Below are 25,890 nucleotides of genomic sequence, written 5' to 3' on the forward strand. Positions count from 1 at the left end.
GGATGAAAAGCAATATATAAGGGTTAATTAGAATTGAGCCGTTTCTTGTTATACCACAGATTAAAAGATGTTCGCACTTTGGAGTGCCCAAGTATAACGCACTGAGGAATGGCTGAATTAGCACGAGTTGGAAACTCGAGAGCGGGAGCATTGTGTTACTCAGTCTCTGCTATGCAGGCATGTACTCTTCTGCATCGCAGGATAAATATTTGCACATAAAGGGGGAAGAGATCACGGAGTCAGCAAAGTGACCCTGCCCCAGCCGCAACAAGGTGATGACCAGCAGCAAGAAGTACGTACGCCCATTACAAACAGTTGCTTTTGGGAGGGGTGGAGGTAGAGTCCACTCCTCCAGTATTGCATTCCTAGGTCCTTTAGGATAGCTCTGACACACAGGCTACTGGCACCAGAATTCATAAAAATCAACACAAATTTGAGACGTGTAAGGAGAATTGTTCCGTCAATTGGTAACGGAACCCACACGGGATGGGAGGGGGGAGATACTGGACCTGGTGCTTGCCATCGGTGATAGTGTCTCTGATGTCATAGCTGATGGTCATCTGCCATCCAGCAATCACTGGATGGTGTGGTTCAGTATTAGAGCACAAGAGATGAAGGTTCATTCAAAGACAAAGGTCCTAGACTTCAGGAAAACTAACTTTGTTAAAATGGGGGGAGTACCTCAAGGAGTCATTAGCTGAATGGGAAAATCTAGGGGAAGTAGAAGAGCCATGAACAAAACTAAAAGGAAATATCATAAGGGCAACTAATCTTTGTTAGGAAAGTAAATAAAAGGAAAGAGGAAAAATAAGGCTGCTATGTTTTTCTAAAGAAGTAGCTGCAAAGGTAAGGGAGAAAAGTTTACCACTCAGACTACAAGAGATCATAGAAAGTGGAAGATAGGCAACAGTATCTGGAAAAGAAAAGAGAAGCTGGAAAAGTAGTCAGAAATACAAAAATTCAAATAGAAGAAAAAGCAGCAAATATAATAAAATGGGGAGGACAAGACTTTTTTTTTTTTTTTAAATATGTTAGTAATAGAAGGAAGTGCAAACGTGGCATTGTGAGACTCAAAGGTGAAGGGGAGGAATATGTAGAGGCTGATGAGGGAAAACACAAAATTGCTTAACAAATATTTCTGTTCCTTGGTCACTGTGGAAGGGCCTGGAGCAGGACCACATTAAACAAACACAAATAAGATTGGAAGTGAGGTAAACCTCAATCGATTTTCAGAACAGTGTGTTCATGAGCAGCTAACTAAACTTAAAATAGCTAAGGTGATGGGGCTGGATAGGAAACACTGGAGGGTATTGAAGGAACGTAGAGAAGGCCTGGTAGTTCTGCTGGCTGATCTTTTCAATAATGCTTTAGAATCAGGAGTAGTTCCGGAGGACTGGAGACAGGTGGATGTGATTCCTATTCATGAAAGTGGAAGTAAGAAGGAATCTGGGAACTACAGACCACCAGAGGGAGGCTGTTCCATGCTCACCTATGCGTTGAGTAAGATAACGGAATTGCTGCTAAAGCAGAAAATAGTGCAGTTTCTGGAATCCAATGAATTACAAGATCCGAGGCAGCATGGTTTTACCAGAGGTAAATCTTGTTAGACGAATCTGACCAATTTCTTTGACTGGGTGACCAGAGGTGGATCAAGGGAGAGCATTAGACATAGTGTGCTTGGATTTCAGCAAGCCCTTTGTCATGGTTCCACACAGAAGAGTTATAAATAAATTGAATGTCCTTGGTATGGATCCTAGAGTGACTGACTGGGTTAGAAACTGGCTGAGTGGGAGGTGACAAAGGGAGGAGGAAAACAGAGTTTTCTCTGAGGGGGGGGGGGGGGGGGGGCTTTCCTAGTGGTGTGCCTCAGGGACCTGTTCTTTTCAACATTTTTTAGCAACATTTTGAACAATTGTTGGAGAAGGTTTGTCTTTTTACTGATGAAACCAAAATCTGCAAAATGGTAGATAGTGAGGAAGGTGTGGAAAACATGAGGAGAGATCTAGTAAAGCTAGAGGAATGGAAGCTAAGATGTAATGCTAAAAAATGCAGAGTAGTGCATTTGGGCTGCAAAAACCCAAGGGAGAGGTACCGTATTGGAGGTGAAATTCTTCTAAGCACAAAAGAGAAGGGGGATCTGGGGGTGATTGTATCTGATGATCTTAAGATGGCCAAAAAGGTGGATAAAGTGATGGAAAAAGCCAGAAAGAGGAATGGTCAGCAGAAAAAGGATTTGATATTGCCCCTGCATAGGTCCCTGATGAGACCTCACTTGGAATATTGTGTACAATTCTGGAGACTGCACCTTCAAAAGAACATAAACAGGATGGAGTCGGTCCAGAGGGAGGCTACTAAAATGGCCAGTGGCCTTTGTTCCATACAGAAGAGTTATAAATAAATTGAATGCCCTTGGTATGGATCCTAGAGTGAAGAAAGGTGGATCTATATTTATTTATTTATTTATTTATTTATTAATTAACTTTTATTTACCGACATTCATGAAGCACATCATGCCGGTTTACAAAGAACTCAGGCGGGAAATACAATGAAACAATATAACAATAACACATTAATAACAGAACCAAAAATCTGAATACAAAGAGAACCAAAGGATCAATGATAACGGGGGGAGGAAGGGGGAGGGAGCGATGGAGGAGGATAGGCAGGGGGCAGGGTATGGGGAGGGAGGGAGGGTATTCACTAGGATATAGTTTATTTAAGGGGAAACTGGAAGTGCAAAAGAGAGAGAGGTGTACTCGGGGAGATGATAACGGCCAGGAGGCCGTTATCATATACAGACAACAACCAACAAGGACTGAATTATTTAGTCTGGGTGAGCAGGTGGGCATGGGTGTGGCTTGCTTATTGCGGCGGTTGCTACCCCTAACTAATTGGCCTAGATATTTCACTTAGATGTAGTTCCAACACTGCTCTCTCATTAATGGTGGGGGTGGAAGGGAAATAGAACCAAAAGGTTACTAAGAGCCAAGAGTAACATAAGTATGAGAAAAAAAAAAAAGTGTGAAACTTGCTGGGCAGACTGGATGGACCGTTTGGTCTTCTTCTGCCGTCATTTCTATGTTTCTATGTTCTAAAGCATATGGGGATAGACTTATGCTAGAGACATTTAAATATCTCAAAGGTTACCATGCACAGGGGGTGAGCCTTTTTCAATGGAAAGGAAGCTCTAGAACAAGTGATTATGGGATGAGGGTGGAAGGGGGTAATCTTTTTTCAGGAGTAATCTTAGGAAATATTTATTTACAGAGAGGGTAATGGATGCATGGAACAGCCTCTCAGTGGAGGTCGTGAAGGCAAAAACAGTATTTAAATTCAAGAAAGCAAGGGAAAAATGCAGAGGAGTGATGGGAATTGTAAGGACTAGATAAATCAGATGGATAGGCAGGCGAGATGGGCCATATGGTCTTTTTCTGTCATCCTGTTTCTATTGATGCAGTAACATCAATGCACTGTAACATATGGCTCTGTTTGTAATGGTGATGGGGCCACTTGGCAACAGTGATCATAACATGATCAAATTTAAACTAATAACTGGAAGGGGGACAATAAGTAAAGCTGCAGCTCTAACACTAAACTTTCAAAAGGGAAACTTTGATAAAATGAGGAAAAGAGTTAGAAAAAAAACTGAAAGGTGCAGCTGCAAAGGTTAAGTGTTCAACAGGCATGGACATTGTTTAAAAATACAAACCTAGAGGTCCAGTCCATATGTATTCCATGCATTAAGAAAGGTGGAAAGAAGGCAAAACGATTACAGTCATGGTTAAAAGGTGAGGTGAAAGAGGCTATTTTAGCCAAAAAAACATCCTTCAAAAATTGGAAGAAGGATTCATCTGAAGAAAATAGGATAAAGCATAAACATTGGCAAGTTAAGTGTAAAACATTGATAAGACAGGCAAAAAGAGAATTTGAAATCAAGTTTGCCATAGAGGCAAAAACTAATAATAAAATCTTTTAAAAATATATCCGAAGCAAGAAACCTGTGGGGGAGTCGGTTGGACCATTAGATGACAGAGGGGTTAAAGGGGCTCTTAGGGAAGATAAGGCCATTGCAGAAAGACTAAATGAATTCTTTGCTTCCGTGTTTACTAATGAGGATGTTGGGGAGATACCAGTTCCGGAGATGGTTTTCAGGGGTGATGAGTCAGACGACCTGAACCAAATCACTGTGAACCTGGAAGATGTAGTAGGCCAGATTGACAAACTAAAGAGTAGCAAATCACCTGGACCAGATTGTATGCATCCTAGGGTACTGAAGGAACTAAAAAATGAAATTTCTGAACTGTTAGTTAAAATTTGTAACCTATCATTTAAATCATCCATTGTACCTGAAGACTGGAGGGTGGCCAATGTAAAACCAATATTTAAAAAGGGCTCCAGGGGCGATCCGGGCAACTATAGACAGTGAGCCTGACTTCAGTACCGGGAAAAATAGTGGAAACTATTCTCAAGATCAAAATCGTACTGCATATAGAAAGACATGGATTTACCCAAGGGAAATCTTGCCTTAACAAATCTGCTTCATTTATTTATTTATTTATTTATTTATTTTTGGCTTTTATATACCGGAAGTTCCTGTATACAATACATATCACTCCGGTTCACAATTAACAGAGATAACTATCGCCGGGAAGGCGGTTTACATGGAACATACATGAACATATCGAATAAAGTGAACGGATAATCTATAATAAAGTACAATCTAATTTGAAACAACTGAAATCAACTTAGAATATGACTTGGAAAATATAACTGAAGCAAGATGAACATTACATTATTGCTGCAAGACAAGGCTGGATGTTTGTTCTTCTTGCTTTTAGCTCTCTGGGAAAGCTTGATGGAAGAGCCAAGTCTTGAGTTTCGCCTTGAAAGTAATGTGGCATGGTTCAAGGCGGAGGTCCGGTGGTAGTGAGTTCCAGAGAGATGGGCCCGCTGTGGATAGAGCACGTTTCCTCAGGGTAGATTTTGCAGGTTGTGTGATCATTCTGTTCTGGTATGCCCATCTGGTTGGTTTGTTAGAAGAGTGTAGTTGAAGCTGGAAAGTTAAGTTGAGTGGGGAGATGTTATGAAGTGCCTTGTGAATCATCATGCAGGTCTTGAACTGAATCCTGTATTTGATGGGAAGCCAGTGGAGATGTTGGAGGATCGGGGTGATATGGTCCCTTTTTTTGGCATTGGTAAGGATTCTTGCAGTGGCATTCAGTACCATCTGGAGTGGTTTGGTAGTGTATGCTGGAAGGCCCTGCAGGAGTGAATTACAGTAATCTAATTTAGTGAGAATGATGGCCTGGAGTACTGTGCGGAAATCCCTATAGAGTAGAAGGGGCTTTAGTTTCTTCAGCACTTGTAATTTAAAGAAGCATTCTTTTGTAGTGTTATTTATGAATTTGTTGAGGCTGAGTCTGTTGTCTAGTAGTACTCCCAGATCTCTGACTTGAAGTGCGGTGGAGTATTCTGAGGCGTCTGGAAGGTTGCTGGATGTTGGCGGGGCAGATTTATCCGGTGCTATTATGAGGATTTCCGTTTTTTTGGTGTTTAGCACGAGGTTGAGGCTGGTTAGAAGATCGTTGATGGATGAGAGGCATTTTTTCCAGTAGTCCATGGTTTTGTGTATGGTCTCTGTGATAGGGATGAGAATTTGTATGTCATCCGCGTATAGGAAATGGGTGAGTTTGAGGTTAGTAAGCAGATGGCAGAGTGGGAGAAGGTAAATGTTGAAGAGGGTGGGGGAGAGTGATGATCCTTGTGGTACCCCCATCTTGGCTTGGATGGGGTGAGATTCCTTATTGTTTATCTTAACTTTGTATGATCTGTTCTCTAAGAAGGATTTAAACCAGTTAAAAGCTGCTCCAGTGATGCCGATGTTTGTCAGTTGTTGTAGTAGGTTAGGGTGGTTCACGGTGTCGAAAGCTGAGGAAAGATCCAGAAGCGCGAGGAGACAAGGTTGGCCTTTTTCGAGATTGAAGATAATGGTGTCCGATAGTGTGGCTAATAAAGATTCGGTGCTCTTTTTCTTTCGGAATCCATATTGATTATTGGTGAGGATATTGTTATCGTCAAGGAATTCAGACAGTTGTCTGTTGACAACTTTCTCCATAATTTTAGCTAGCATGGGGAGGTTAGCTATAGGTCTGTAGTTAGCCGGATCTGTGGTGGGAAGGTTGGGTTTTTTGAGGAGAGGTTTGAGCAGTGCTAACTTGAGTTGGTCAGGGACTTGGCCTTGGGCGAGGGAGCAGTTAATGATATCGGCAACTGGCTTGGCAATGATGTCATGGATTGAACTCAGCAGGTTTGATGGTATATGGTCTAAGGGGTGAGAGGACGGTTTTATCTTCTTTAGGATATTCGCTATTTCTAAGGTGGACGAGGGTTCAAGAGATTCAAGCACTGCTGTGTGTGTGATGGGTTGAGAAGCGGTTGCTTTAGTTGATTGCTGGTTGTGGTTGTGGTTGCTTGCGAGGCTTGTGTGCGGCGTTAGTCCTTTGAGGGGGGCTACGAGTGCTGTGATTTTGTTGTCGAAAAAATCGGCAAGTTCACTGGCTTTTTTTAGAGCTTGGTCATCTGGGATGTTTGGTCCGGGGGGTTTAGTGAGGGCTGAAACATAAGAGAAGAGGGCTCTTGAATCAAATGAGAAGTGGTGTATCTTTTTGGAGAAAAATTCTCTTTTTGTTTTGTTGATTTCGTTTCTGTAGGTGTTGAGGCATGACTTGTAATTGAGGAGGGTTGTTGTAGATGGGCTTTGATGCCATTGGCTTTCCTTTTTTGAAGGGGTTAATAAACATGTGGTTAAAGGTGAACCGGCAGGTGTAGTGTATTTGGATTTTCAAAAGGCGTTTGACAAAGTCCATCATGAGAAGCTTCTAAGAAAACTAAAAAGTCATGGGATAGAGGCGATGTCCTTTAGTGGATTACAAACCGGTTAAAAGACAGGAAACAGAGAGTAGGATTAAATGGTCAATTTTCTCAGTGGAAAAGGGTAAACAATGGAATGTCTCGGGGATCTGTACTTGGACCAGATGATTTATATATATATATATATATATATATATATATATATATATAGATGATTTATATATATATATATATATATATATAAATCATCTATATATATATATATAAATCATCTATATATATATATAAATCATCTGGAAAGGAATACAATGAGTGTATATGTATATATATATATATATATATATATATATATATATATATATGTATATACATATATATATATATATATACATATATATATATATTGAAAAGCACCGGTCCAAGTACAGATCCCCGAGACATTCCATTGTTTACCCTTTTCCACTGAGAAAATTGACCATTTAATCCTACTCTCTGTTTCCTGTCTTTTAACCGGTTTGTAATCCACTAAAGGACATCGCCTCCTATCCCATGACTTTTTAGTTTTCTTATATATATATAAATCATCTGGAAAGGAATACAACGAGTAAAGTTATCAAATTTGCGGATGATACAAAATTATTCAGAGTAATTCAATCACAAGCAGACTGTGATACATTACAGGAGGACCTTGCAAGACTGGAAGATTGGGCATCCAAATGGCAGATGAAATTTAAAGTGGAGAAGTGCAAGGTGTTGCATATAGGGAAAAATAACCCTTGCTATAGTTACACGATGTTAAGTTCCATATTAGGAGCTACCACCCAGGAAAGGCATAGTGGATAATACTTTAAAAATCATCGGCTCAGTGTGCTGCAGCACTCAAAAAAGCAAACAGAATGTTAGGAATTATTAGGAAGGGAATGGTTAATAAAATGGAAAATGTCATAATGCCTCTGTATAGCTCCATGGTGAGACCGCACCTTGAATACTTGTACAATTCTGGTCACCGCATCTCTAAAAAGATATAGTTGCGATGGAGAAGGTACAGAGAAGGGTGAACAAATAATAAAGGGGATGGAACAGCTCCCCTATGAGGAACGGCTAAAGAGGTTAGGGCTGTTCAGCTTGGAGAAGACGGGGCTGAGGGGGATATGATAGAGGTTTTTAAGATCATAAGAGGTCTTGAATGAGTAGATGTGAATTGGTTTACACTTTCGAATAATAGGAGGACTAGGGGGCATTCCATGAAGTTAGCAAGTAGCACATTTAAGACTAATCGGAGAAAATTCTTTTTCACTCAACGCACAATTAAGCTCTGGAATTTGTTGCCAGAGGATATGGTTAGTGCAGATAGTGTAGCTGGGTTCAAAAAAGGTTTGGATAAGTTCTTGGAGGAGAAGTCCATTAACGGCTATTAATCAAGTTTACTTAAGGAATAGCCACTGCTATTAATTGCATCAGTAGCATGGGATCTTCTTAGTGTTTGGGTACTTGCCAGGTTCTTGTGGCCTGGTTTTGGCCTCTGTTGGAAACAGGATGCTGGGCTTGATGGACCCTTGGTCTGACCCAGCATGGCAATTTCTTATGTTCTTACCCCCTTTTTAGAGACAGCAGGTTCCCCCTGCCCTACTGCAAAAGGATGGTCAATTCAGTCCTGTGATCTAACCTGAGGAGGGAACCATATAGCACTATGAACCTGCACAAGTCTAGGTTTCACTCTGCTGCGTGCATGTAAACTTGGTCCTACTTTTCCAAGGATTCTCCCATTCCCACTCTGCTCCTTGCCTAACTTCTCCCACCTCCCCATCCAGCATGCCACCGACTATTTTGACATCAGCGTCTACCCAAACCAAACCTGGCAGCTGGAGCCCGTTTTTTATTCTTTTCATCACACCCCATAATCACTGCAAATGGACTATTGTCTTTTCCTGTGGGGATAGCAGGGGGGGGGCGGTGTCTGCATCTTTGGGGGAGGGGGGAGGAATAAGGGTATGGTGGGAGAGTTAAAAGGGGAACATGTACCCCGAATCCAGTGGTTACTATTGAAAGCTTTCATCAGCAGATCCAATAAATTGTACCATTGTTTAAGAGAAGAGATTGGACGTTGCTAGCATTGTTTTGCAAAGTTCTTTGCTTCCCCCCTGGTTCCCCGTTTCCTATAAATGAAAGCCATACCTCTGTAATCATATCTACCGCCTCCTCCTTCCCCATTTATCAACCCACAAGCAAAGAACACAGCTTCCTTTCTGCTCTGGAATGTGTTTTCAGAAACTTAATCTAACCTTCCTATCCATGGCCAAATCCCCCAAGGATGCTTAATGAGGGGCACTCCCTCTACAGTCTCTGAGCTCAAGAGACTCCGTTACACTTCACTGCTTCCCCTGGTCTTCTTTACGGTACAATCCCATTGCCTCTCCCTCCCTCCCCCCCGCCTTCCTGAACCTCTCTCTCTCTTCATTAATGGGTCGATGACAAGACCAATGGCCCTGGAGCAAACGGCCCTTCTCAATCTCTTTCGGCCCCCTCTCCTCTTATTTCTTCAGCACAATTTCTGTTCCCAGTTACCGTTTCTCACGGGACCAACTGGGGACAGCTGTTCCTGAAAGCATGCAAAGCCAATTCTAGACCCATTATTTGGCTGTAACGAGTCACAGATATTGTCCCTGAACTGATACCACCCAGCTTCTTCAGTCAGGTAATGGCAGGTGTCTCAGGGATGCGAGTGATTTAGGAGCGAATTCTTGATGCTAAGAACTGTGTATTCCACCTTTTCTACGTTTTCCTCTGCCATTATTTTATACATCCAATCGTAACTGATACTGACCCCAGCCTCACAAACTAACATACCTTTCCCTGCAGCCTAATAGGCACAGTATGTAATTTCTAGCAATGGTACCTAGTCCAGATTGCAAAACCTTAGGTGCTTATTTTGGCTGTTCTGTGTGTGTGTGTGGGGGGGGATCAGTAAACTAAGCTGACCAAGTTCTAGAAGTGCTACAGGAGCACATGGTGGGAGCGGCCTTCACTTCATGGGAAATAAATATTCACCACCTCTTTTTCAATAGCCCTTCAGCTTCATTACCTGGGGTCTCTGCAGCTGTACTGCCCAGCTGCCATATTTATCTGTGTAAAATTTCTCTCTGTATCGTGTTGTATTGAAATTTCTGTCCCCATCCTGTTCATGTTCTTTGCCTCCCCAAATTACATCTATTCTGAGGTTTCCAATCTTGGGGGGGGGGGGGGGAAATCTATCATTCCTCAGTGCCTGACTGAAGAAGCTGCCATGCTTATTATAGCTGTCTTGGGGGAGGGGGCTTGGGAACGAGCGATGTCACTATGCAACCATCAACTGCAATTGTCATTCTTTAAACCTCCTTCTGTAGGGTGCAGCTCCCCAGGCAGCTTCATCCAATGCTACTCTCAAGTCATGCCATGATGCGCCACCTCCTGCCTAAAGACTATACAGTGACCCCAATCCTGCTCCACCCCAAGGAGCAGAAACACAGGCCGGGGGGGAGGTCACACTTGATTCCAATTGTTCTATTTACAGAACGCGAGCGTAGCTCTTGTAAATTACCATTCAACCCAGCAAGAAATAATATGTACATATATTAATGCCAGTGCGAAAAAGTAAATACTGACTCATTGATCACTGGATCCCTTAGTATTACCTTACTGATTATTGACTTTGGCAAGTAACTGACAGTAGAGTTTAGATTATTCTTCTTGTTATCTCAGCGGGACTTCTGCTTTTTATGTCCCCCTCCTTGGCCCAAGGACAACAAGCCACAGCTCCATGCACTAGCACATGTGCACCCTGAACCTGGCCACCGAGTGCCACTGTTGTACAATGGCCAGGAGTCCCTGCCAATAGCTGTGATGGCCATCTCTTCAGTACTCCCAACCTCTACCAGCCTCGATGAGCCAGAGCAAGGTCCTTGAATTAAACTCATGCCTCTGGCTATCATACTGGCCCTGCTGTACTTTACATGAGTAATAATTTGTCGTCAGCTGCAAGGAAAAAGGTTAATTTAGTTACTACTGCATGAGGAGGGCCACTCCATCTACATCTACAAACAGAAAAACATGCTAAGAGGCTCTGCAAGGTCAGCTCTTTTTGGCTGTATTTTTTTTTTTTTTAATGCTATGTCTTTTCCATCTTTGTTCTGCAGTAGTCTTACATCTGAAAGTGACTTCTGCAAACTGTGTAGGAAGCATGACCAGCCCTGATGAGAAAGGGATGGCCACATGTACTTACCTATGACAGATGGAGGACATCCTCTAGCTCGGCATTTTTCAGGGAAGAAGACGCCGGCTAATGTTAACTGACTATTATAGGGAAACCGCCTCAATGTGGCCCTGAGCAAGAGGCCACCAGTCTGTCTGTCGTGCGAATCCCTGCTCTGTCTGGTTCACGCAGAAGCATATTTCATACCCCGGTGCATCTTCCGTCTCACAGGGTAACAAGGACATAGCATTAGATGGGTCCATTTCTCCCACTGTATGGTTGGAACTCATCCATGGGTACATTATACCCAGAGTTTTGCTAGCCGCTAATAAAATGTTATACTAAAAATGTTTTAAAAGCCGAAATGAAAGCAACAGCTAAGAGTAAAATGTACTCCTGGGGAGCAGCTTTTGGGGAATTCACTGCAGCAAGCAGGCTACCAAAGGAATAGAAATGGCCCAGCTTAGGACATACAGCCATGTTAAATCCTTCCTTCAAAGATGGCTGTCCAACCCTCTCCCCCAAACACACATTTCATCCATGCTGGCTGTTAACCTTACGCTGCTGCTAAGGGAAGTACTCACTTGCTAGCATCACTATGGCCGGGATGCTGGCGATGGCTCCGGTGGGTGTCCTGGCAATGCACTGATAGCGTCCTACCGTGTCATTGTTCAGTGCCGTGATAACAAGGGTGCCACCCGCCAAGAGGATCCCAAGTGCATCGCCTTCCTGGCTTAACGCCTTTCCGTTCAGTCTCCAAGAAATGTTAGCTCCAGGGGGGTCTGCTGCGCATCCTAGGGTCACAGAACCCCCATACTTTTGGAAAGTTGAGAAAGGTTGGACGGTAAACTGCAGGATTTCACCTAGAAAAAGAAAATGTAGCAGGTAAGCAGCCATTACAGTATAATAATGTCAGCCTACTGTGTCCTACTATAGTCCCTATTATCAACAATGAGAACTCTCTTCTTTCCTCGTGCTTTATCATCACAAAAGACCCCTTTATTAATTGATTGCAATAATTCTCCTCCAGTATAGAACAATATGCTTTCAGTTTTTCCTAGTCCATGATGATTCAGTTATTTTGCATGCTCTCCTCCCATTGCCCGTGATGATGCCCTCTCTCCTAGTATGGATTCTCATCAAGCACCCCCCCCCCCCCCCCCCGATGTCCTTACAAAATGCAGAACCCCCAATCTCTCTCCTCCTGTGACAACAACTGGTCTCTTCACAGCTGCCAAACGTCCCTCATGGTGACTGTGAGGAGAGCTAGGAGTAATTCTCAGGGAGAGGTCCTAGAGTCCTGAAGAAGGAATGCCGTCAGTACTCTTCCTTCGTTTATTCAGGAGTTTTTACAAACCCCATTCTCCATAGCTCTAGGTAGTGTACAATAAAACACAGCATCCTTAAGCAGTATAGTGAAAGAAAAAAAAATAAGAAAAACAAAACTTACCTAAATCAGCCAAACACCCAATGGCTGTAAATATGCACCAGGTGATGGCAGAAAAAGCTCGCTCTTTTCGTCCAGGAATCATGGTTATCCTGTGCATGGCGGCCTGGGAAAGGCGGCTCCCATATGCTGTTGCAGGGTACGTAACTGGCTGATAGCTCTTCTGGCACCTGCAGGGGACCAGAGAGAGGGACTCAGGCAAAGGGGGAAAACCCCCCCCCCCCCAAGGCATTTACCCACAGAGCTACAAAACTGGGCTGACTCAACTGCAGTCCCAGCGGCAGAGGGGAGAGAGTGTGGGCTGGCAGCAGGGACCTCAGATCGGAGCTCAGTATACGGGGAGCGAGGGTACAGCGGAGCGCGCACGTCCGAACTCCCTGGCAGCCCAAGAGAGGCTTGATAGGAAGCAGCCACCGGCATGGCCAAGCTGCAAGAAGAGAATATTGGAAAGGACAGCTACCACCTACCTATTCCTAAGATTCAACTTACACTGAATTTAAATTGGCTTATTTGCACCCCCCTCCCCCGAGCACTAAGTTATCCCATGGACGGAGGAGAAAGCGAAGCCCTGCAGGGAAGGAATGGGGTGTGGGCGAGAAGCTTGGGGCAGTGTTACAGGTAGGAACCTGAGCGCCGGCCAGCTGTGCTGTAATTACTGTCAAACTGAAGTCAAGTGCAACAACAAAGCCCACATTCAGCTTTGCTGCTGTCTGAGGACTGGAGTAGCCGCCTTACTGGAGCCACAGAGAGATATCCGAGAAGCCAGCGAAGCCCAAGGCAAAAACCCCCCCCCCCCACACAGGCGTCTGATTCCAGCCGATACTCGATCACCGCATCCATCACTCAAGTGCACAGTACGCTTCACTCCCTAATCGCCCGAGGATCTCCAGGGACTCACTCAGCCAGCCATGGCAAGCTCCAGGGACCCCCGGAGGTGCTCACATCCTGCATCGCGGCTGCGAGACCGACTGAGGGCAGGTGGGCACCTTTTAGGGCTCGCAAGGCACCAGCGCACTGCATTCAGGCTGGCTTACAGGTGGAGTGGTGGGGTTTGGGGCTTGCTCCCCCCACCCGGTTCTAAATCTACCAGGACGCCGGGGCCACGTCGGGATCCCAGGGCAGAAGAGAGCACCCGCTTTCAGCAATCTGTGCCGCAAAAGCTACGGTTTAAGCTATCAAAGCAAGCGCACTCTCCACAACCTGCGGAAAATATCCTGCCCCTTTTTCTCCATCCCTCCTCCTCCTCTTCATCTCTTTCATGTTTTTCCAGCCAAGCGGGAATCTGGGGATTACATTCCGAGGCTCTCATGCGGTCTTATTGTTTTATACAGGTCTTTTTTTTATAAAGGGGGTAGAAGGAGCTGAGCAGGAAGAGTTTTCTAAATCTCTAAATACCAACAACTCTGCTAGGAGGGGAAAAAAAAAATAAAGAAATACCGGCATGACGAAGAGAAAAAGTTAGTGACTTCAAAGGGCAAATTAATGATCTAAACTCTGGTTTGATGACGCTGCTGCTTTAGATACAGCATTTCAGAGAGAAGGTTTTTTTCCCATTCTATGGGCCCGAGTAATAAGACAGGAGCAAAAACGCGCTGTATTTCAGCGCACATTTTCTTAACCCGCTCGCTCTAACTCCCGGTGTGGTAAGCTAAAAACATGCAAACGCATCAGGAGTTTAAAATTAACGCGTAAACCTAAATACATGCGCAAAAAAAAAAAGCAGAACGTATGTGAACCACATCTAAAGGCACCCAGACCATGGCTTCTGCCTAGGAAACACGATCTGGGGGTGTGCAAACCCAGATTTTAGGGGCACAGCATTCGTGCCCCTAAGTGCAAAACACGAATCAGGAGCATAACATTTATGCCCGCCGGCTGTGCGCAGAAAGCCCGCATTAAACATGCTCTCTGCTCATCAATCCCGAGGACAGGACCCCAGCACCACGAGCTCCAGGTTCAGCCCCAGAGGACTAACACTTACTCCACTTCTGATCAGGAATTTCAATTTCCGGCTTTAAGAAAACCTTAGCTCGGCTTGCCCGCCTCTTTGCGTTGGCGGCGGCGGTGGTGGTGGTGTAACAGCTAATGCCTTGATTAACCTGGGATCTGCATGGAGGAATGCCAAGATGTCCGCACATTTTTAGGCAGGGATGAGCGCAAAACTCCATGCTCCATCCGAAGCAAAATTCTCGGCACATACACGTGGCCAGAACCGCGCACCCCCCTACTGCACTTTATTGCGTTCGGACCTTAAAAAGGGGTGTTTGGAACAGACTGCTCTACATCCCAGGCTGCTGAAAACCAGTGCAAACAATTCTTTTGGATTGCACTGTGTCCGCACATGACATACTTCACCGGCAGGGTGCACGGCATCATACAAGATGAATTCACCTAGTAACGTGGCAAACGACGGCAGAAAAAGACCCGCATGGTCCATCCACTCTGCCCAGTGAAATATTTTTTCTTTTTTTTTTAATGGTTTTAACTGCCACCCCATGCAGGTTACGCCTTTTCGTCATTTCCATCTTTTAACCATGAGGGATCCTCTATGTTTATCACAAGCTCTTTTGAATCACATAGTGATATCACATAGTGATAGTGGCCCCCACCGAGCTCACAAGCTTTAGTGCATGCAAGTTACAAGGGGAGGCCGGGCAACTCAAGGGCAAGACCTCCTGGGCCCCCAGCTCTGATGAACCCTGCAGACACACACACATGCCACCAGGCCACGGTAAAACATGCAGCATGCATCGTGCATGCATCTCACGCTCCAGGAAAGCCCTTCTCCTGCTTTATTCTTTATAGCTTAAGATCTGCGGGCATCTATGTCACATCCAAAAAGATGGGCCCACTTGTTTGCCAGCAAGCATCAGAACCATGCAGGGAATGTAGCCAGGTCCTCATGAATTCAAGAACATAATCCCAAGTGTGGGCCAAAACTCATTGTAGACACAACCATGAAATTGACACACACACACACACCAGTAATGATGGTAGATAAAGACCAAATGGTCCATCTAGTCTGCCCAGCAAGTTGCCTTTGGTAGCAGCTGCTGCTACGTGCAGGTTACCTCCATGCCTTCTGCGAGATCACCATGTCCGAGTACTTCCCCTCTCCCCTCTAACTCTTGTGTTTTGTGTCCTGTCCATACCAAATTTTCAGGACATGTCAGGAAGTCCTATGTGCATTTATTTTGAGATCCATATAATAAGCACATTCTGGAAAATAGGCTCCATTAGTTTTACATGGAACTTCTTGTTTTTGACATGTGCTGAATGATTAAAAAAAAAAATACAGCAAAACATATATATATATATATATATATATATATATATATATATATATATATATATATATATATATATATATATATATATATATATATATATATATATATATACATACATACATACATACATACACACACACTAAACCATATGTTTGTATACAGCTAATATCCACCGCTGCCTAATGTACCTGGGTGGACTCTATCAGTTACATGCATAGTACCAAAATGAAAACCGTGGCGTATCACTGGGAGCACCAACGCACCGCCTTTGTCATTCAGGGAAGCACCTCAACAATCAATCAAGTTTCAAGTCTTTAACCTTTCTAAGCAAGTCACAGTTATTTATCCAGATTTGTTTAAAAGTGCCACAATATAAAAGAACCACACAGGTCCACACGTTGCTTCTGATCCTCACTATGAGTTTCTCCAATCAAAAGTCTTCCTCTCTCTCTCTCTTCGTAATGATTTAGCCCCGCCCCCCAACTGCAAACCACAAGCAGCCTCAGCCCTATGATGCCAGTATCACGAAAGCACATGCATGCACATATGCCAAGCAGGATACAGCAAGCATGTAAGCACCTTCCTCCTGGAGGACAGCTTAGCAGTATCGGGAGGCTCAGTACTGGGTGGGAAGGTGGAATGGATGAGGGGAGCGCGGACAGCAGCTTGTGAGAGATCATAGCGACTGAGCCACAGCATATAGAGCGCCCGGCTCACTGAGAGAGCTTCATCTCCTGCGTGCAGAACCTGTGCAATAAATCGATTCTCTGTAGCACGGGGGAGGGGGTCCCTAGCCCCTAGCCCCGGCCACCACCGCTGTAAGCAAGCCAGGTCCAAGAGCCCGCAGCCAGCATAAAAATCAGCACATTTTTCACACCACAAAATGAAATGTATAAAAACAGAAGTCTTAAGCTACACAACAAAAATTAAATCAGATCCACATTTTCACCCTGAAAGCCAGCTTTCCAGTTTTCATAATCATACAATTTGCCAGCTGGCAGGATGAAGCCCTGTTGTGCTTAGAGTCTGTAAGATCCTCTTCTCAAGTGTTTATACCATTCTCAAGGCTCCATCAACATGCGTCCCATCTGCCCCAGATCTATGGCAGCTATTCTGCTTCAAACCTTTTCTGACATGCAGTCTTCCCTGCTACCTCCTACAACACCCCTTTCAGCTCCACTCCCCCCTTCTTTCCTCTCCTCGCCCTCTGCCCAACAAAACCTGTGGTCCTAAATCCTTAGAATCCCAGCCATGAGGCAAGCGGCCCGGAGAAGGGACAAGTTAATAAGGAGCTACAACAGCGGGAACCCAGCTCCAGGCTGTTTCTTTCAACCTTTCAAAGTCTCTGCCTGCCAGGTTAAAATAACAGTTTCCTGTTGGTGTTCTTAGTATGGCCTCCCTCTTCCAGGCTTTAGACAGCCTTATCAATCAGACCCCCAGATACAAAGGGACATAAAGCTGTCAACCCAATTCCCTCCTAGCCAGGGGGTAGAGCTGGACCTCAGAATCACCTTGGGGGTGGGGTGGGGGCCTTCCTCTCATTTAACCTCATGATGTCCAATTCCTCTATCTCTCTCCGAAAAGTTCCCTGGTGCCAATGGGATACTAAAACAGCTCTCTTTTCTCCCTCACCCCCCAAATCTCTCTCTTAGCATCTTACCCTTATTTAACTAAAATCCAAGTGCAGAGAAAGCCATGGCTGAGATTAAGAACCTGTGTAATATGGGGGGGGGGGGGGGGGATATAACCTCCTGCCACCCAACCCCTCTGGGGACATGATGACTAACCACCATTGACTGCCAAAACAGAAGGATCATTCCTACTACTTAAAAACATAAAAAATAGTCCAATGCAACTGGAAAATATAGCACATCTACAGTTAACAAGCCCAGAACGTTGTCCTTGAATCAGCAGATCAGAAAGCTTGTCAGCCACCATAACCTACAGAAAACAAAACTCATCTCTTCATAGACGTCGTCTTTGGAGAATCAACCCTGGACGTGCAAGAAATTTCGTCTTCCTCCCCTCACTCACCTTGTGGAGAAAGGACAAGTGGAGGAGGTATGAAGGATGGGAATTTTCTCTCTTATATGGCTTCTTCTCACCTCCCCATACCTCCCGTGAAGAAAGGTTACCATTATGGGAAACGCCGCACTATAGATTAAAACTGAACTCCGCAAGTATGTTGTAGTGCATGAGATTTAGAGACCTCACAGTCTTCTCCCCTCCCCCCCCCCCCAGCACAACAAAGAGAACTTTGTTACAATTAAACAGTTTAATTAGTTTCCTAATCTAATTAGCCTGTAACTAAAAAAATAAAATAAAATAAAAAAAAGGTCCAATACAACTGAAAGATGCTGAGACTTGGAGACAAAGGTAGCACAGACTCTCAGAGTGATAGCAGGGCCACTGCTACAAGTTCCTCACCGGTGGAGCTGGCAGGGCAGCTGTTATCTGTGAGGGTCAAAGTCCGCCCAGAACGACTGGATGGGAAAATCCATCGATTCACTGCTGCAACAGGAAGCGATGGGGATGTGAAAATATAGACCAGGTGAGGAAGGGGGAAACTTGCTGAAGTCTTGCATGCTCATATCCTGGGACCCTCCGCAAAAAAAAACCCCAAAACGATGGTCGTGTTGTGCCCTATCTTGCTCAGCGAATGCTGAAGCTCAGCAGTGAGCTCTGACCCTCACACCTTGATTTGCTCAAGTCTGAAGATCTGGCAGTGCCACTCACCAGCCTCTCAGGGGCCACATGGCAAGTGATGGGCATTTCATGCGACGCAGGATCTCCACATTTCTAAGCTCCATGCTCTGGTCGCAACGTTAAATTGTTTTATTTATTTATTTAGATTTAGATTCTGCTTTTTCGGCACTTCACCATGCATCACGTTGATATCATGTAGGTATTTTTCTGTCTTCAGAGGGCTCACAATCTAAGTTTGTGCCTGAGGCAATGGAGGGTCACAAGTTGCGGGGGTGTGATATGAACCCTGGTTTCCCAGGGTTCCAGCCCGCTGCTAACCACTAGGTTCTGAAGAGGGGATTGTGTGCAACTCTCCTGCCTCTATCCAGATTTCTTACTCAATGCATTTCAACAGAGCCTATTTCTGTACCTGTTAGATCAAGCTACTGTTTTAACTCACCTACTTAAAAGCAACTATCCTACTATCCACTTCACCCTTAATTGCTACAGGAAATCCCTGCGGATCAGAAAAGAATATTGACCAAGTACTGCAGTGACCTCTGAGGAATTCCTTTCAATCTTTTTTTTTTCTCATCTCAAAGTATTCAGAGATTTATAGACCTAAAAGAGTAACTGCTACAAAGTTTGGCTTCAAAGGACATCTCTCATGTACCCTCCCTCCTGCTGTGGAGAACCACCATGCACCCAGCTGCAGGAAGTGGCAGCAGGTTGCAACTTCTGGTGTGAAGCTACTGGTCACAATAATACACCGGTGTTTCCCACACCTCGCCCGGAGACATAAGAACATAATAAATTGCTATACTGGGTCAGACCAAGGGTCTATCAATCCCAGCATCCTGTTTCCAAGAGTGGCCAATCCAGGCCATAAGTACCTGGCAAGTACCCAAAACAGTAAATAGATCCCATGCTACTAATGCCACTAATAGCAGTGGTTATTCCCTGAGTCAACTTGATTAATAGCAGTTTATGGATTTCTCCTCCAAGTACTTATCTAAACCGTTTTTAAACCCAGCTACACTAACTGCCCTAACCACATCCTCCTGCAACAAAATCCATAGCTTAATTGTGCATTGATGAAAAATAATTTTCTCCAATTAGTTTTAAATGTGCTACTTGCTAACTTCATGGAGTGCCCCCTAATCCTTCTATTATCCAAAAGAGTAAATAACTGATTTACATTTACCCGTTCTAGACCTCTCATGATTTTGTAGACCTCTATCACATCCCCCCTCAGCCATCTGTTCTCCAAGCTGAACAGCCCTAACCTCTTTAGCCTTTCCTCATAGGGGAGCCATTCCATCCCAATTATCATTTTGGTTGCCCTTCTCTGTACCTTCTCCAGGTACAGAGAAGGGTAACCGTTATCTTTTTCGAGATGCGGAGACCAGAATTGTACACAGTATTCAAGGTGAGGTCTCACCATGGAGCGATGCAGAGGCATTATGACATTTTCCGTTTTATTAACAATTCCCTTCCTAATAATTCCTAACATTCTGTTTTCTTTTTGACTGCTGCAGCACACTGAGCTGACGATTTCAATGTATTATCCATTATGATGCCTAGATCTTTTTCCTTGGTGGTAACTCTAATATGGAGCCTAATATCGAGTAACTATAGCAAGGGCTATTTTTCCCTATATGCATCACCTTTCACTTATCCACATAAAATTTCATCTGCCATTTGGATGCCCAAACTTCCAGTGTCCTCCTGCAATTTATCACAATCCGCTTGTGATTTAACTACTTTGAATAATTTTGTATGATCTGCAAATTTGATTATCTCACTCGTCGTATTCTTTTCCAGATCATTTATAAAATATATTGAGGCACGCCACTGTTTACCTTTTTCCACTTTGTTTCCTGACTTTTAAGCAGTTTGAAATCCATGAAAGGACGTTGCCTCCTATCCCATTTCTTTTTAGTTTTCTTAAACACACCTAACGAGTCAGGTTCTGAGGATATCCATAATGAAAATGCATGAAATAGATCTGCATGCACTGGAGACAAATGCATGAAATAGATCTGCATGCACTGGAGACAAATTTCTCTCATGCATATTCATTGTGACAATCTTGAAAACTCCAGAAGAGGGTCAGGAAACAGTGTTCTACATCCCAAGTAGGTCATGACTGCTGAAGGGCAGAACAGAAAAAAGGGTCACGCAAACTTCGCGTTTATGGGAGTGCTTCCGTTATTAAGTTAACAAGGAGGAAGCGAGGCACAAAAACGGGATCCCCAGATTCCTTTCCACTTCCAAGGGCGTCACCTACTCAACCCCATTCTACTGATTCCTGCTGCTCTTCAAGATGACTTGTAACTTTGTCCCTGGTGCTTCTCCAGATCAGGACAGATTAGTCTGCATGGTCAGGAGAAGTCTTACTTTGCAGGGTCACTCCTTGATTGCAAGAGATGGGGAAATCCTCCCCAGCTGTATTCATATAGTTCTCCTTCTCCCAGGCAAAAAACCCCCCAAAAAACCTTAAACTTTATAAATGTTTGTACAAGTCAAACAGCCCAACACTCAAGAATGAAAAAGACAGAAGATGACAAAGGAGAAAACATTTAACAGAACAACTCTACAGAACAATGGTTTCAATCAGAAAGAGGAGGAGGAGGGGGGAAGAGTGTGGTTAAGGAAAGAGACCACACAAGCTTATTGAAAAAAAGTAAAAAAAAAAATTTAACATCTGGAGAATGTAACACATTATCAGGAAAAGCATCCCCATCTGTATCTTGTGAAGATTCTTTTCTGCTTTCTGTCTGGGATAGTTGCCTCCCAGTTTTCTATTCTTTTCTTCTGCTTATTGCAGGAATTGGGGCAGCCTTGCTCTTTCCTTGAGCTTCCCACTATTCTGCTGTAACCAGATTACGGGGCAATTCCTTCTACAACCAACGAAGTTAAGAACGTTAATGGTCCCATGCTGGGGCGGACCAACAGTCCATCAAGCCTGGCATCCCGGTTCCCAGTTTGGGGAGTAACCAACAGATCCCATGCGGGGAGAGAGCCATTGCCCGTTGTTCACTCTCGGAAGTTAAGAGGCAGCCATCCCCAAGCCACATAAATACCTACTGCCAGATTCATGGTCTGTTTGCATGGGAGAGCCAGAACTGATTTAGACCACCGGCTCTCCTTGTGTCCTGGAAAAAAAAATGGTGGCAGACCGCCATTCGGGGTGCTCCAGAAATTACACCATGGGTAGTAACACTAAAGCACTCAAACAACCACCTCCGTGGTTTTCAAGAGTAGGTCAGATAAACACCTGTCTGTAACAACGTAGCGTCAGGGTCAACGGTGCTTAAAATCAGTGACTGGGAAGCTGCAGAGCAGCTACAAGAGATGGAGCGTCAAGCAGAGGCCAGGGGACATTTTACCCTCCAGGTGCCAGGGAGTTAGACACAACTTCTCAAGGCCACTGGTTCAGCATGGGGCATGCGCTGATTGGTCACAAGTATATAAGAGGAGTAACAGACCCACTCTCTTGCTGGTAAACAGACTCCTGGGATACAGCCGCTGGCTCTGCAGATCTTGCTCTAGTGGTCCTGTTCCAGTATACCTGCTGCATGCTCGACTCCTGGGTTTCTTATACTGAGCCTGCTCCAGCGCTAATGCCTAGATGTCTCCCACATCAGTCCCCTATCTACCGGCCCATCTGTTTCTGCCTCCTCACAGGGTGGCCCACAGCTTGTCCTGCAATGTTTGACCCTGCCATCCAGTTTCTCCAGGTACAGCTTTTCCTTGTGTTCTGTTCGCCTGCAATCTGACACACCTTGACCCGTAGGTATGGTGAATATTCTGCCAGGAGGCACTAATAACCTCTTGAGGTTGCGCAATGACTTGTACCTCATGACCCAGATGGAGGCCGTTCGATTGCAGGGGTCCGGAAGGGGGCCCCAGTGCACGGCATCCGGTCCCAAACGCCGCATCTGTAAGGACGGCACTAAAGTACGTTGGGAAGAGAGAGAAAGCAGAGGGGTGGGGGGAAAAAAACCCCATGAAGACTCATGGGGTCAGCTCCCAGCCCTGGTTCTGACTGAGCCGGAAGCTCAAAGAAGCAGGAGGAAAATGCCAAGCCACAAAAAGAATTTTTCATCGAGTGAAAACTTAAAAGCGTAAAAAGGGGAGAGGGAAAAGCGCTCACAAAAAAATCGCCAAAATTCTACTTTTCACAGTTTTTGCAGCATAAAGTTCCATCCATCTGCCAGTTAAACATGTATGTAAGGAGCTGGGTTACAGCACTCTTCACCACCTGTTTAATCTGATCGGTTAGGTTCTCTCTTTTTTAATCCAAATACAAGCTCAGTTTGCAAATGCATGCACTCACCACAACTGATAGCATGAACATTGCTCCCTCGTTGTAGGAAAAAAAACAAAACACAAAAGAATATAACTAGCTGAAAACCTGTGTACATATGCGGTGGAAGAGCTCCAGTGAAAATAAATGTTGGTTTTATTGACTGGAGAGAATTTGAAAACAAATTAGCAAGGTCAGGATCCAGCTATAAACATTCTTTCAGCCTCTGCCAATCCTGCAAGCTTTTGCCACTGTGGATGTCGTCTTGGTCTCTGAGCAGTCAGGCTGGGACTAAACTTACAAGTCTTAAACCCAGAACCAGATTTGGGGGCCGGCGACCCGTTTGGTAACTTCTGCGGGTCCCGAGTTTTCATCTGGAACCTCTTCCACAGAGTTCGCTCCTCGCCCCAGGAGGCTGATCCCAGGACAGACAGAAGCGGCTCTCAGTATACGAGATGGGCCGGAAGCCAACAAGCTTGCTAATTATGGAGAGAATTCGACTGCTAGAACAAATATTGTGAAAGAATTCTTTGGGGTGATAAGTGTTCTGTCATCGCCTGCAGTAAGAAGAGGCAGAAGGTGTGATAACACAGGTTTATTAGGGCCACAGAGCCAGACTAAGAGCTGAAGTGGGCAGATACCACAGCAAAGATACACCTGACTGCCATCTAGTGGCTGGAGTCAGCATCCACAGGCTCAGATTTCTTCTTGCAAACGCACTTGGACAGACAGACAAAGCAAGATGCGCTACAAAGAACCATCTATAAGCTAGAATCAGCTTTGATCTAGGTGAAGCGAAACAAAAATGTTATGCCTAACCTCAATGTTTCAAGGTGTGTGTATATGCTTGTACCCAGATACTGCTGAGGCGCCCCTGTGGTGGGGACGCCGCCGCACGAAGTGTCGTATTTTCAAGCATCGTTTTAGATAGAAAAGCTACCCACAGGAAAAGCAGAGCACAGATCTCTGAGAGTATTTTTTCCTGCGTGCATATAATCAAAGCGAAAGCACACGGGGCACCGGTGTTTGCACCACTGCGGGCCGTGTTCTGCCAAACATCCTTCTCCAGAAACACCCCCCCCCGGCACGCCCTAGGCCTCTCCCAATCCCGCCCAGCCGCCCTCTGCCACAGGCTGATACCTCTCTGTCCTGGCAAGGTACCATCCCCCCCTCCTCTGCGCGCAGACTAAACCTGCCTGCTGCGCTTGGTCCTCCCTTCCTACCCAACAGCGACTCTGCTCTACCCTCGCCCTCTAGCAAAAAAAAAAAATAAATAAAATAAAAACTTCAGGGAACTGCTGGTGGGAGGTCAAAAGCACTGCAGGATATCTTTTGTGTGGAAACTTGGCTCACGAGAAGAAATTCATCTTTCTGCTGAAACTTCTTTTCCTTCGTACCACAGAAACGTGCATATTTTTGAGTGGGTGGACGAGGAGGAATGCAGCGCCAGTCGAATGACATTTCAGCCCTTTAACCAAAAGCAGAAGATGGGCTTCTCTTTCCCAAAATGCTCATCCCTTCACAGAAAGGCAGGGGGGGAGGGGTCCTTCCTCCGCCCCCTTCCCAACAGAGGGGACGAATCAGGCAGCGAGGGAAGAGGGTGGTGACGGAGGAAGAAAAGCAAGAGGGAGAGCAGGAAGGAGGTGGCAGGATCAGGGAAGGGAAAATGGATGGAGGGAGAGGGAGAGAGCGTGGAGGGCAAGTGGAGGAAGGAGAGGGAGGTGGCAAGGAAGGGTCACACCGCAATTATAAACAACCTCCCATCTCTTTCTGCTAAAGAGAAGCAGCATAGCCCAACGACTGCAGATCCTCCCCCCCGCCCCCCCTACTTGCAGACACAGGGAGGGAATATTAAAATATGACATCCTGCTTCAAGGGTCTGCTCTCTGTCGGGAGAGATCACCTCCTCAGCTGAGCCAGATGCACTGGCAGCAAGCCACCACCGCCGCAGGCAGGGCAGCTGTCGCTCGTCTCGCCCCCCTCACCCAAAGACCGCTGATCCCAGGTCTTCCAGGGTCACTGCGGAGCTCCCGCGTCCCAGAGAGAGAGACGCCTCAGCCCTCGTTCTGACACCGGCGTAGAGTCCACGGAGAGTGGCGCTCCCCAGGCTTCTCTTGCTCAAATCCCAGTGCTGCTCCTTGTGGCCTGGGGCAAGTCTCTTCCCCCTCCATTGCATCAGGGGCAAACTTACGGGGCGAGTCATCGAGCTGCGTTAGGGCTCCAATGCGCATTGTATCGCAGCAATGTCGCCCGATTGTACGCAATATTTTGCACCTCCCTGCCCAGATACCCTCCCCTATTACAATGACCTTCTTTGCATGGGATTAGCAGGCATGAATAATGCAGATGCAAGCAAAGAAGGCCATGCGCATTCAATTTGATGTTAATATTTTATCGTGGCCGACCAGGAACGTGGTCAGCTGGGATAAACTAACACCGCTTTGAAACGCGTTAGATGAATGGCAGGAGGCCGGGAACCCGAATGAGGGTCCTGGGGCTTCCGCCGCACATTTAAAGTGGCAGAAATAAAAATAGTGGCATATAGGGAGGTTAAGTGGGGGGTCAGTGCTGACCCCCATTTCAACCTGGTGTTGCCAGTTGAAGCGGCCCCAACTCCCCCAAAATAAAAATAAACTTTAGGTCTAGAGTGATGGCTTCCCCCCCCCCCAACCAAGTCCAACATGAAACCCCCTCCCAGTCCATTAAATAAACTTGAGGCTCTGGCTCCCCCGTTCCCACTCTCCCCCACCCCCTGACACTACCGAACCAGTCAAGGGATCCCGCATAGGGGCAAGGGCCACCTTTGCATCCAGCCTGGTTGGTGCCATTTTGGAAAATGGTGCCAACCTGACCTTGCCCCAACCATGTGATTGGGGCAAGGTCCGGCGATTGGACTTTGGCCACATGGCCGGAGTTTAGGTTTAGGGGAGTTTGGGGGTGGGGGAAACTGCTCCTTTGTTTTGGGGGGGGGGGGTTTGTCTTGATGCTGATTTTGCGGGGAGGAGGAGAGTAGGAAGCAGGAGACCAAAGCCTCCAGTTTATTTCATGGACTGGGAAT

At 45.4% G+C, this 25,890-nt stretch overlaps 1 protein-coding gene across 2 annotated transcripts in view; it reads right to left on the reverse strand.

The window, feature by feature from the left end:
• Positions 1 to 25,890, reverse strand: part of BOC (BOC cell adhesion associated, oncogene regulated) — a 152,610-nt gene that overhangs the window by 56,229 nt on the left and 70,491 nt on the right. For both annotated transcript variants that reach the window (XM_029578116.1, XM_029578115.1), the window contains exons 3-4: positions 12,549 to 12,715; positions 11,683 to 11,961 (exon numbers count right to left, since the gene is read on the reverse strand). In XM_029578116.1, the coding sequence (XP_029433976.1) occupies positions 11,683 to 11,961; positions 12,549 to 12,645 (376 nt within the window). In that variant the 5' untranslated portion in view covers positions 12,646 to 12,715. The remainder of the gene's footprint in view (positions 1 to 11,682; positions 11,962 to 12,548; positions 12,716 to 25,890) is intronic.

The sequence above is a fragment of the Rhinatrema bivittatum genome, chromosome 15 (assembly GCF_901001135.1).
Source record: "Rhinatrema bivittatum chromosome 15, aRhiBiv1.1, whole genome shotgun sequence".
In the NCBI taxonomy this organism is placed as follows: Eukaryota; Metazoa; Chordata; class Amphibia; order Gymnophiona; family Rhinatrematidae; genus Rhinatrema; species Rhinatrema bivittatum.